Here is a 12,446-nt window from a genome sequence, read left to right on the forward strand (position 1 = left end):
TGACCTACAATCATTGTTTTTGTGCTATTTCATAACGGAAGTTTACTATTATGAGTCAGAATGCAAGCACCTGTGTTTTCTAATGGTCTTAGGCGACCTGTGAAAGGGGTGGTGACCCACAGGTTGAGAACCACTGTTCTAGATAGTTGAGTAGATGCAGTAAGGACAGCAATTACAATTACCTTACAAAGCTTGCAGAAGCTTTCCCCCCATTCTCAGCTATTCCTTTCTCTGTATATAATCTAGAGAAACGTCACAACATGATATACAGAGAAATACATAAAAGATTACTATTGACTTATGGTTCGTTTTGTTTTTTCAAGACAGTTTCTCTGTGTAGTCTTGGAATTCACTATGCAGACCAGGCTAGCCTCAAACTTAGTCTGCCCCACCCCCTCTGGTAGGCTACCACACCTGGCTTCCCATTACAGTTCTTCAGCTGAAACCTGCATCAGAATCATATGAATGCCTTGTTAAAATACAGGTGGCTAGTCAGGGCCCCCAGCATTACTGACGTACAAAGTAGAGCCTGAGGATACAGAAAGCTTTGTATCTGTGACCCTATACCAGTGTGATGCCTATACCAGCAATACCCATGTAACCTGAAAACTTTACATACAGTCTCAGGCTCAGAAGGTAAAGTTGAGTCTCCCTTAAAGAACACAAGAAACTAAGAGAAAAAAAATAACTAGAGTTTCAATCTAGGAGTCCAAAATCTACATAGCAGAGGTACCACAGAAGTGAAAAATGGAGGAAAGAAAGTGATCAAAGATACTTTGAGCAAATGCTTCAGAATTGAAGATACAAGTATCTACTGTGAAACATTAGAACAATGACAACAAAGGGGACAATCCCAGAAATTCCAAGAAAGCAAGTACTGGTCACAAACTAAGAATTATAATGAAACAGACTGACTTCTGAACGGGATTGAGAAAATATCTGAAATATGTTTAATTTTAAAATGCTTTTAAAATTCTGAGAGAAGAGAGGAAGAAGGCTCAACAATTAAGAGCAAACCCCCCCCAAAAAAACAGCCAGGCATTGGTGGTGCACACCTTTAATCCCAGCACTGGGGAGGCAGAGGCAGGCGGATCTCTGTGAGGTCGAGGCCAGCCTGGTCTACAGAGCAGAGTTCCAGGACATGCTCCAAAGCAATACAGAGAAACCCTCTCTTGAAAAACCAAACCAAAAACAAAACAAAACAAAACAAAAAAACCAAAAAACAATTAAGAGCACTTGTTCTTTCAGAGGATCCAAGTTTGGTTCCTACATCCTACAGCTGCCGAGAACTCTAACTCTTAGGGGTATAACATCCTCTTCTGGGCTCCACAAGGTCCTGCATACACCACATACCACACATGCACTAAATTTTAAAATACTTAGAAAATACTTTTCAATTTAAATTTCCATATTGATTCAAACTCAAACTGTATGAGAATTCTACCCAAGGGCAAACATTCCTAAACGTGGAAAGCTTACCAAAATCTACCTATACATACTTCTTAGGTTTCTAAACCAGGGGTGGTGGTACACATCCACAATCCCAGCAATAGGGAGATGAAAACTGAATCATCACACTATATTGAGTTCCAGGCCAGCTGCTTACCTGATGCTCAAGTGCCCAAGAATAGTGAAAGACTTGTTGAGCTCACAGGTAAGACAATTTACAAACATGTTCACTTCCAAAGCTCTCAGCTAAAAAACAAAAAGGCTCATGCTTCTGTGGTTTTGGTAGTTTAGGAAAACAAAATGTCAGACAGCCTGACCAGAGACTGTGACTACTGCCATAGCCTACCTAAAAACCCAGTTAGAAAGAAATACATCGTGGATATTTTTTTTCCTGGACAATTTAAAACATCTTAAATAGACAATCTCTAAGGTTTGGTCACTCATCAATGTGTTTACTGACAGGGAGTAGGGCATTTTGACTGTATACAGCAAAAGATTTCAGGAACCAAACCATGGAAGCATCACTTTTAAGGCAAGCCACTTAGAGGCAGTTAAACTTTTGTGTAGAGTTCTAGGACAATTCCGGAGATGGACGGGCTCACCTCTGTGAAGAAACTTACTATTCATCCTACCACGTAAATCAAGACACCAGCTACTAACTATTTTCTATTAAGTGAAATGGTTATTTGTTTTTACTATTTGTTTATAGTTATCTCAGGCTTTTAATCACATTCTCTTCAACACACTCAAGACTTTTTTGTTTGAGACAGTTGCCATTTAGCAGCAACAGGCTGGCCTCAGTCTCCTGAGTGCTGGGATTATGGCACGTGCCGTCTCTTCGCAGCTCCCTTTGCCATTAAAATACTCATTTCAGAACAGCATCTCAGCACCCGTAGATCCCATTCACTTGTGAAGAACGGCTAGGTCTGCCAAACCTCCAAGGCTTTCCGGGGAATGACTTCTTACCCTTCCAAGACAACTATAAAAGCACCCTTTGGAGCAGCTCCTGAAAACCAGGGCTCAGCTGCTTACATGCCGTGTGGGGACAACACAAGTGCTCAAGAGTATTATTAAGACAAGACTTGCTGAACTCCCGGGTGGTTCGGGCGTCTAGTCTGCCTCACGCCTCCCCAGGCGCCCTGGGGTCCCACTGGACCGAGGACAAGGAGGCTGGGAGCAGGTGACGGGGCCATAAGCAACGAAGCCACCTTTACCTTGACTCTTCTCCGCTTCCTCCCCTTCTCTTCCCCCGGAGCCTGCTTCTCCCCTTTCTTCCTCTTTTTCCGTTTTCTGTCCTTGTGTTTGTCATGGTCGCTTCTGTCTTCGAAGAGGCTAGAGTCGTGCCCGGAGCTGCCCGTGGAGAGCTCAGTGACTTCGCTGCCACCCACTTTGAGGACCAGCTTTAGGGGCTTCTCCACGTACTCTGAAACAACAGCAGGGCGCGGGCTGACGGGGGGCAGACAGAGGGCGGGCGCCCCACCTCCCAGCGTCCCACGAACACCGGCCGGGGCCGGCAGGCCCGGGTCGAACGCCGCCCCGCCGGGGCGTCTCCGCGGGTCGGGGCCTTGCGGGCAGGGGCGGCGCGGCTCCGCAGGCAGGCCGGTCGCTCCTCACCCTCGTAGAAGTGCCGGTCCGACTTGTGCTTCTTGTGCTTCTTGCCCATGTCCGACCGGGCCCCAGAGCCCGCCCCCCGCGCCAGGCCCAGGCCGTGCGGCGCCGCTTCCGGTCCGGGCCAGGCGAGCGGAGGGCGGGAGCGGGGCCCGCGAGACCCCGCGCCGCGAGGCAGGGGGACGGCGCGCGCCCAGCGGCGCGAGGCCCCTCACGAGAAGACCACGCGCGAGACGCGGCCGAAGCGCGAGAGCGGCGGCGGGAGGGCGGGAGAGGCCGGCGCACCAGGCGGGAGAGAGGGGCCGCGGCAGCGCGGGGTGCAGGATGCCTCGAGGGGCGGCTCCTGGCGGCGGGAGGCGGCACTGCAGCCTGCGGGGCCGCGTCTGAAGGCGGGCTCGGAGGCGGAGCCAGTCTCCCTGACTTTTTTTCCCCATCCCTGTTTTCTCTCCTTTCTTCCCCCCATTCCTGACTCCTTTTTAACTTTCCTTTGCTTTTGTTTCTTCTCTTTAACAATATTATTGAACCTCATCTGTAACGGATCTGGAAATCAAGAGCAGTGATTTGGCCAAGCCCGACGATCTTCATTTGATCTCCAGGACCCACATGGTGGAAGGAGAATCGACTACTGAAAGTTGTCCTTTGACACCTCTAATGTACCGTGGTCCATCACATGAGCCTCTCCTTGCACCTGTTACCAAGCCATTTCGTCAGCTTCAACAGGCCCTCCTACAGGCTCCAGCCTTACACCTTCCAGACTTAACGCGTCCCTTCTCTCTCTATGTTACTGAGAAAGAGGGATATGCCCTCGGGGTCCTGGGTCACCAACTGGGACCTTCCTTTACACCAGTCGCATACTTATCAAAAAAATTAGACCACACTATCCAAGGTTGGGTACCTTGTCTGCGGGCTCTGGCTGCAGCTGAACTCCTTATACAAGAATCAAAGAAGTTAACCTTTGGGTCTCCTATTACTGTCCTCTCTCCTCACCACCTGTCCCATCTTCTAACATACAAGGGTCTCCAAACGTTACCCCCCCTCCAGAGTTCTCTCCCTTCAGGTAGCATTAGTAGAGGATGCAACACTTACCTTTCAGCCATGCCCACCTCTTAATATTTCAAATCTTCTCCCCAAACCAGTCTCAAAATACTCCCCATCTCACTCTTGCATTGAGACCCTAGAAGAGTTACTACCTCATCTTACACATATACATGAGGGAGCTCTACCCCAGGCCACCTATACATGGTATACGGATGGCAGCTCCTTCCTACACCTGTCATACCATCTCTTATTTCAAACCTTAATCTCTACATACCAGCTATTAAATAATGTCTTGCCTAACCGCTTTGAAGAATGCTGGTTGTGTGTCCCTCCTGGGTCAAACTCACAACCACCCTTTGTGGCCTCACCCATTGTCTTAACAGATTTCCCCACTTTGCCACTTCTAAACTGCTCTGAGCCAAACATTACTACCACCCCTTATCTCTCCCACATCTCTCTCTTCGGTATCTCAGACAGCTTTAGCTCAGCAGGAACACACCTTGTGGGCATTCTAGATTCTAAAGACTGCAACAATACCATAACGCTTAATACTACCACACAGCCCCTATGTCCAAACATTCACAATGCGTCGATTCTCTGTGGCACACAGGTATACCACTGCCTGCCTGCCAGTTGGTCTGGGATATGTACCCTGGTGTTCCTCTTCCCTAAATTAGGAGTGATACCTGGTGAAGAGCCCCTACCAATTCCCATCACTAAGTTTATAGCAGGACGACATGACAAGCGAGCAATTCAGATCATACCCCTCCTGGCAGCTCTGGGCATAACTGCAGGTGTGGCCACAGGAACAGCAGGATTAACTATTTCCCTAACGATGTACCATAGGCTTTCCTCACAATTCATCCAGGATTTCCAACAGGTAGCTCAAACCATCCTCACCCTTCAGGGTCAGATAGACTCCCTATCTGCTGTAGTACTACAAAATCGGAGAGGACTAGATTTACTAACAGCAGAAAGAGGTGGACTTTGCCTCTTTCTCGGGGAAGAATGTTGCTTTTATGTTAACCAGTCAGGAATAGTAAAGGATAAAATTCAACAACTTCAAACAGACCTTCAAAAATATAAAGAACAACTTGATAGCTCTGGCCAGTGGATCACTAATAATCCAATATGGAACTGGATGCTACCTTTTCTAACTCCTCTTCTCTCTGTTTTCTTAATTCTACTAGTGGCACCCTGTCTTATAAATTTTTTGTCTAGATTCCTTCAACAACAAGTTCAAAAAATTTCTAACCAAACTTTCAACCAGTTGTTATTACAGGGTTATCAGCCCCTAGCTAAGGAACCAGAAAGCTACAACACCTGGACACATCTGGACAAAGATGAAGATTGCCCCATGAACCTCGACGCCCCCATTCAGCAGGAAGTAGTCTAATGATAACACCGCCCCTTTTCCAAACCCCAGTTTTATTAAACAAAAAAGGGGGGAATGTAGGGAGAAGGGACCAGTCAAAGAAACACACCCTGAGCAGAGCCAAAGAAACACACTTTGGCCCTACAAACAGAACCAAAGAAATGTACCCTGACCCTAAAACCAGTGCCAAAGGAACACACTTTGTCTCTGGAATCAGAGTCAGTGAAAGAAATGTATCCTGGCCCTAAAATTGGAGCCAAAAGGCTAAAAAGGACCAGAGAAAGAAACACACTTTGGCCCTGAAACCAGAGCCAAATCTGACCCTAATCCTATGTAAAAAGGTAACCAATCCCGGAGCAGAGCTCTAGCCAATCTGAGCTCAGCACTGAAATCGGACCAATCCCTACTCTGGAAAAACTTCCCCAACCCCAGGAATCCCTATATAAACCCTGTGTATGTTCAGCTTGGCTGGTCCAGCTGTCTTCCAATAAACCCCTTTGGATGAGCTTCGGGTGAAGATCTTCTTTTGCGGCAGCGACAGAGCAGAGGCGACCCTGGGCAGAGCAGAGCAGAGCAGAGGCAACCCTGGGCAGAGCAGAGCAGAGCAGAGCAGAGCGAGCAGCGCTGTAACACTTGCCCTGGAAACCTTCCTTGGTTTGTTGTTACACTCTGCTCCCGGCTCCCTGCTCTCCGCTCTCTGCTCTCCAGGAGCAGAGCTGAACTGTAGCAACTTCGCCTGAGAAACCTCCTGCGGAGCAAAACTGCTACACTAGGCGAACATCCCCAGCTGGAAGACCCTGTCCTGCAGGAGCGGAGCTGATACACCGGAGAAGCCTTTCTCTGAGGCAAGGCTGTAAGCTGCCAAGCTTACTGCAACCTGTGGTGGTCCTTGGCTCCCGAGCTCCAGGATACCTTTCCACCTGAGCTGTGTAACACTCAGTATCCTTGGCTCCCGAGTGCCAGAATACCTTTCCACCTGAGCTGTGTAACACTGAGTATTCTGTGACTCCCGAGTGCCAGAATACCTGACCCACTCCTGTTCCATCCTGTCCTGACTCATCCCGACAAAACGCTTACAGTGACTGCTTTCCTCGCTGGATTAATTCTATGATGGCAGGGTGTCAGATTTGGTGACACCTTATGGTACTTGTGATTCTGATCTACCTGAAACAGAAGTTTTCTGGAAACCGGGAGATGGCCACTTCAAGGCTTCCAAGTACTAACTTACAGAAGAGCAAGGGGACAGTTCTGGGAGAGGCTCAGGGTGGCTCTGGGCTTTCATTAATCTCCTGGTCCCAGCTTCTACCTCTGGCCTTGGCTGCTCCTTTGCAGCTAGCTGGCCTCTGGGAAACTGAGGGTCACCTTTCCCCGGGTGATCAGAGCTGGCCAGACTCCTAGTCACTGCTTGGACTCTGTGGAGTCTCTGCTGTGCTGTCCGCCTTCCCCTTCAGCCCAGAGGCTGTGCTCAGTTTTCTTGAGGGAGCTCCAGGATATGGTGTAACAATTTCCTCCAACAGTAAAACATCCCATTTTTGCAGGGAAGCTCTTTAAACAGCAAGGTCAACAACTCAAAACAGCTTCAGGAAGTCCCTGCAACTGACCAGATTCACTCGGTACCTCCCTGCCAGAGAAAGCAACTAAAGTTGAGAGTTCCTCTCAGAGAAGAGAAGCTAAGCTGAGAAGACTCTCAGACTACAAGACCAGGCCAGTTGCCAGGAAGAAAGAGAAACCAGCTCGCATGCCTAGAAGAGGTTTAGAACGAGTCACCCGGAGAGGACAGTGTCCAAGCCGTTGAGCTGCCTGCAGGCTGTGCAGTGTGATCCAGGTTCCCAGCTTTGGGAGCTGTCACCTATGCTGGGGTGGGCTTTGGGGATGCAACTGTCTTTGAGTCACTGCTATCCTTTAAGTAACTCCTCATGGTTTACCAAGTTGGACTTTTGTGGTAACAGTACTTTGCTCCGTCATGGGTTTCCTGTCTGGACGAGGTATCGCAGTGCATCCTGAAAACCACCTAGATGGAACTGACTACAGGCCTCCTCTGTATGGTTGGGACTACCTTGCTGTGACAGTGACAACACGAAAGAGCAGGGCTGTAGCTCAGCGGTAGAGTGCTAGTCTAGTATGCACAGGGCCTGGGTTTCCTCCCCAATGCTGGAAAAAAAAATACCGAGTAGCAGTTGTTTAGATGGCCTGTTAGAAACAAGTCTGGGGCCAGGGAGACCCTACATTAGCTCTGGGAGTGGCCAGAGCTGCCCAAGTCCAGGCTTCATTCTTCCCGGTCTCGTGACCTTGGGTCCATCCTGCACTTCCACGCTCTGGACCGCCCTGCCTCCCCAAACAAAGGCGAGGTGGCAGGCTCACCACAGCAGTACGATGGGTGCGTGGATGAAAAGAAACGAGGCCAGTGTACCAAGGGCAATGCCTGCTGTATAGAAAGTGCTTGGAAAATGTCACTACTAACATTAAGTTTCAAATAGCTGTGATCCTTTAAAACCGTAATTCAGGTGGCATCAATGCTGTGTCATTATTTCTGCCTCAGTCAACCACGGATCTACATCTGGGCTCGTAGGGCCTGGCCTGAACTGCCCCATTGTCTCTGCAGCCCCCACCCCATCATCTCAGCTCCTCCATGCAGGCCTCCTCTCCTCACTTGCTTCTGGCACACTGTCTGCTCATTGGGCTTTCCGCATCCTTCGGGACAGGGACCTGTACCTTCTGCAGAACTGGGCGGAAAACAGGCCATCTTTGTTAATGAATGAGTGAGCAGATGAGGCTCCCCATGCTGTGATTGTGAGCCCCTCCCTCCTTCCTTGCCTGGGGTCTTTTCTGGGGGAACAGGACGTGAGAAGTAGGGGAGCCTATGAAGGGGAGAGGCACTGTGCAGGTGGCCACTGGGGGGCGTGGCATTCCCAGAAAATCTACCCAGCTCAGCCTGCACCCTGTGCCCTGCCCTTGGGGAAGAGTCCCAGTGGCCTGAGGGCCTCAGCTGTCCTGCTTCCATGGAGAGAGGGCACACTTTCAGGTGACATCTGCTGTCCTGGCCACCTGATCCTAGGGTAGACTGCGGCCTCTGAGTCCTGTAGCTGGGACCGAACTCCTTGGCCTGGTTCTAGGAGACCCTATGGAGCCCTCCTGTACAGCAGAACCGGAAACCCTGCACAACACGGCCCCTGTCCTCACCGCTGCCTTGCTCCTTCAAGCTCATTCTTGTGGCATGAAGGCAGGTGAGGAGCTCTAGATGTTGGGGGTTCCCTTTCCCAGCTGTGTCTCCTCTCCTCAGCCTGACCTCAGTTTGCTCATCTGACGAATGGGTGACACGCTTATGTGTGACTAGCCTGAGAGTGGACAAAAAGGTGAGTAAGTATGCTTGGCCCCTCCAGATGTGAGCGGGGGCATGGGTGGGGAAGCCTGGGTCTTCTGCAGACTTTTGTTAGGGAGTCCTATCTCCCAGGGAGGGAGAAAGGTAGCATTTTCCAGAGCCCAGAGCTAAGTATGTGTCCCAGTGTGACAGGGTAGGTGTGTCAGGGTCCTCTTGGTGCCTGCCTGCCATCTCTGCTGAGAGAGACCCCGAGGTTTCGGGGCTGAGGCCCGTTAGTGGGCAACTCTTTTGCAGTGCCCCAGTCTGAGGTGATGTGAGGTGACATGCTGTTGGCAGTGCAGCTTCCAGGGTTGTCTTCAGTCACTGGTGGTGCAGCCAAGCCTCCTGCTCCCGCGTCAGCAGAGAGAAGACAGCAGTCTGAGTGGGGACGCCGCGTCTCCACCACTGTGTGGTCTTAGAAGGGCTGCTTGGGGGTGGGGCTGTGCCAGGAGCCCGCACACAAACGCTCCGTGCTGCCAACCTGAAGGCCACAGCCAGCCTCAGACCCCACCAAGACAGAGATAAATGCGGAGGCCTGGACCCGATATGAACGGCAATGCAAGGCTTTTCTCCCTCCCTCCTCTTCCTCCCTGAGTGCCCACCTGGTGTTTACTGCACATCTCCATGTGCCAGGTGCCCCTAGGAAGCAGGGGACGCTGGGAGAACTAGAATGGCTTTGGCCTCATGGAGTCTGCAAGCCCATGAGGGAGACATGTGCCTCATGAGTGACGGCAGGGAGCTGCAGGTGTTCCGACTCTTACGAAGAACACAGGGAGCAGTTGGGATCGGGCTTTATCCCAGCCTGGGGCTCTGCTGGCAGGGTGTCCTGAGGGAGCCATTCTTGACATGAAGAGGGTTGGGAGCCTTAGGAGGGGGTGCCGCAGAGGAAATCAGGACCAGGAGAAAGTCAAAGGGGAGTGACAGAAGCAGGCTCAGCGTAGCGAGGTCCCAAGGTGGCACAGCGATGGGATGCCAAGATTAAACTTCACCACGGACAGTCACACGTCAAGGGACGGGACTGGCTTCTCATAGCCCCAGTGAGACATGAGGTCTTCCCTGGGTCATCCGCTATACAGTCCACTCAGTGGCCCCAAGACAATTCCCCAGAGCAAGCGGTGGCTGCGGACCCCTCAGCAGGCAACATTCCCCGACACTGGCTATGTCCTTCTGCGAAGTCAAGGCACGCGGCGCATCCATTCAGCAAGCAGCGGAGGGCTCCTCGGTGGACCTACTCAGGGCAGAAAGCAGGCCAGGCTTGGAGTAAGAGTGTGAGGAGCTCAGTGCAAGAGGCCAGTCTTGGCAGGGCAGAAGCCATGGCTCAGGTATGTGATTTTTGTAAGGAAACAAAGGCAGGGGCAGCATATGCATGTCCTGATTTGCAGTTTAAGAAATGGTGCTTTGACTTCTGGAGACACAGAGTGGGTTTATGAGACAGGGTAGAGGGACCCAGGCTGCTGGTGCAGTCCTGAAGGGAGGAGAGTGGGGAGGAGGTGGGGAGGAGAGTGGGGAGGAGGGTGGGGAGTACGGTTTCATCAACCATCTGACCTCCTGAAGATCTCCACACCCTCCCCGAATAGTACAGGCTGAGGAACATCCATTCAAAACACGAGCTGGGGGACATTTCTGATCCAAGCTGGAACAGATTTCAACTTCATCCCAAGCAGCACACACTCCTTCTAGATTTGAAGATTCAGACTCAAGGGGGAGAAAGAGAGAGAGTATGGGTTGGTGTGATGGGATAATTGGGTCTTTTAAGAGGAGCATTTGGTGGGGTTAAGGAATGATCCTAGAAGTGATGCTTGGAGGAGAGGCCAGCTGTGCGACTGGGTTAGCATAGAGATAATTCTAGACCGCAGGCAGGAATGAGGCTGCAGAAAGAGAGGGGAGTGTGACCTGAGGAGAAGAGGCCATAGGGAACTTCCAGGCTAACAGGTCAGAGAAGGGCAAGGTGACATCCAGGGAGACTGAGGAAGACCATTAGGGGCAGGAAGAGGACTTGGAGTGCAGGACCAGGTTTCGGGGAGATGAGACACCTTCTAAGAGTCTTCAGGGCTGATCCAAGCAAACAGAATCATGTATGCCAGGCACTGAGGCAGGAGGCTGGGTGAGCAGAGGTCTGGAAAGAGCAGCAGAGGCGGCAGGGTCTGGGGGCTTTGAAGCTGGGTGGTACAGAATGGACTTGGTTGTGTAAAGTGAGAAACTCACACAGTGTGGGGTTTAAGTTTATCCTTGGCTACACAGCTAGATTGAGAACCGCTTGGGCTGCATGTGACCCAGTCTCAAAAGAGAAAATAGTGTGTATTTTAGATTTTTTTCTTGATGTAGTTATTTAGATTTTTTTTTTTGGTTTTTACAAGACAGGGTTTCTCTGTATTGTTTTGGAGGCTGTCGGTCCAGCCTGGCCTCGAACTCACAGAGATCCGCCTGCCTCTGCCTCCTGAGTGCTGGGATTAAAGGCGTGCGCCACCACCACCCGGCAGTTATTTAGATTTTTTGTGTTGGTGACTTTCACATTGCTGGGCCACAAATCTGAAAGAAAGAGCTTAAGGGAGTTGTTTTGGCTCATGGTTTCACATGGTTTTAGTTTGTCATAGTGGGGAAAGCTTGGCAGCTGGAGCCTGTGAGATTTGCTCATTACATGGCAGAAAGAGAGAGGGAAGTTACGAGGGAGGGAGGAAGCTCAAGATGACAGAGAGAAAGAGAGACAGAGAGAGAGAGAGAGAGGGAGGGAGGGAGGGAGGGAGGGAGAGAGAGAGAGAGAGAGAGAGAGAGAGAGAGAGAGAGAGAGAGAGAGAGAGCTCCACTTGCAATGTTGGTTTCATCAGCCATCTGACCTCCTGAAGATCTCCACACCCTCCCCGAATAGTACAGGTTGAGGAACATCCATTAAAAACATGAGCTGGGGACATTTCTGATTCAAGCTGGAACAGATTTCAACTTCATCCTAAGCAGCACACGCTCCTTCTAGATTTAAAGATTCAGACTCAAGGGGGAGAAAATGTAAATTGCTCAGAACCTCACCAATTTCTGTGATGTTTTAGAGTATGTCGTTCCAGCAACTTTCCAATTGTTTTCCCACACTAGAATTTGGTAGTGATTGTCTTCTTCCTGCCCTGGCAATATACCCATAATGCTACTTTGTGGAATGTCCTAGAGCCTGGCTTCTATGGACAGGTCTACAGCCATGGACAGGTCTGTCTGCACACCCTGAGAACTGGGTAAGAGCAGGGCCCACTTCAGAGCTGTGGAACTGGGGTCATGTTTTCAACAAGACCCCCTAGCATGCTCACCTAGGTGTTAAAGTTTGAGAAGTAGCCTTCTAGGGCATTAGGTCCCTCCTACCCTCGATGTCCTTGAACAAGGGCAGGGGAGCCTTTCTGTTAAGTCACAGCAGCTGGTCACCCACAGGAACTCTGAAGGGCAGGGAATCTCAGATGAGCTTGTTTTTAACTCACAAGCTCGAGGAACGATGGAGAGGAGCCAAGAACCCTTTCCATTTGTGTTAAAATACTTCTGATTATTAAAAAATGGTGCTAGCTAGGTGCAGTGGCGCGAACACACAATTCCAGCATTTGAGACTAGAGAATCAAAAATTCAAAGCCAGCCTGCGCTACGTGG

General features: G+C 50.5%; 1 protein-coding gene across 2 annotated transcripts in view; it reads right to left on the minus strand.

Annotated features, from left to right (window-relative positions):
* The window catches only part of Brd7 (bromodomain containing 7), a 30,467-nt gene extending 27,214 nt beyond the window's left edge, over positions 1-3,253 (minus strand). The window contains exons 1-2 of one of the 2 annotated variants that reach the window (XM_005079172.4): positions 3,064-3,245; positions 2,664-2,872 (exon numbers count right to left, since the gene is read on the minus strand). In XM_005079172.4, coding sequence (XP_005079229.1) covers positions 2,664-2,872; positions 3,064-3,112 — 258 coding nt within the window. In that variant the 5' untranslated portion in view covers positions 3,113-3,245. Of the gene's footprint in view, positions 1-2,663; positions 2,873-3,063 lie in introns of both variants that reach the window. The other variant, XM_013119925.3, reaches the window with a different exon arrangement.
* Between the last annotated feature and the right edge of the window lie 9,193 nt (positions 3,254-12,446).

The sequence above is a fragment of the Mesocricetus auratus genome, unplaced genomic scaffold (assembly GCF_017639785.1).
Source record: "Mesocricetus auratus isolate SY011 unplaced genomic scaffold, BCM_Maur_2.0 Super-Scaffold_100045, whole genome shotgun sequence".
In the NCBI taxonomy this organism is placed as follows: domain Eukaryota; kingdom Metazoa; phylum Chordata; class Mammalia; order Rodentia; family Cricetidae; genus Mesocricetus; species Mesocricetus auratus.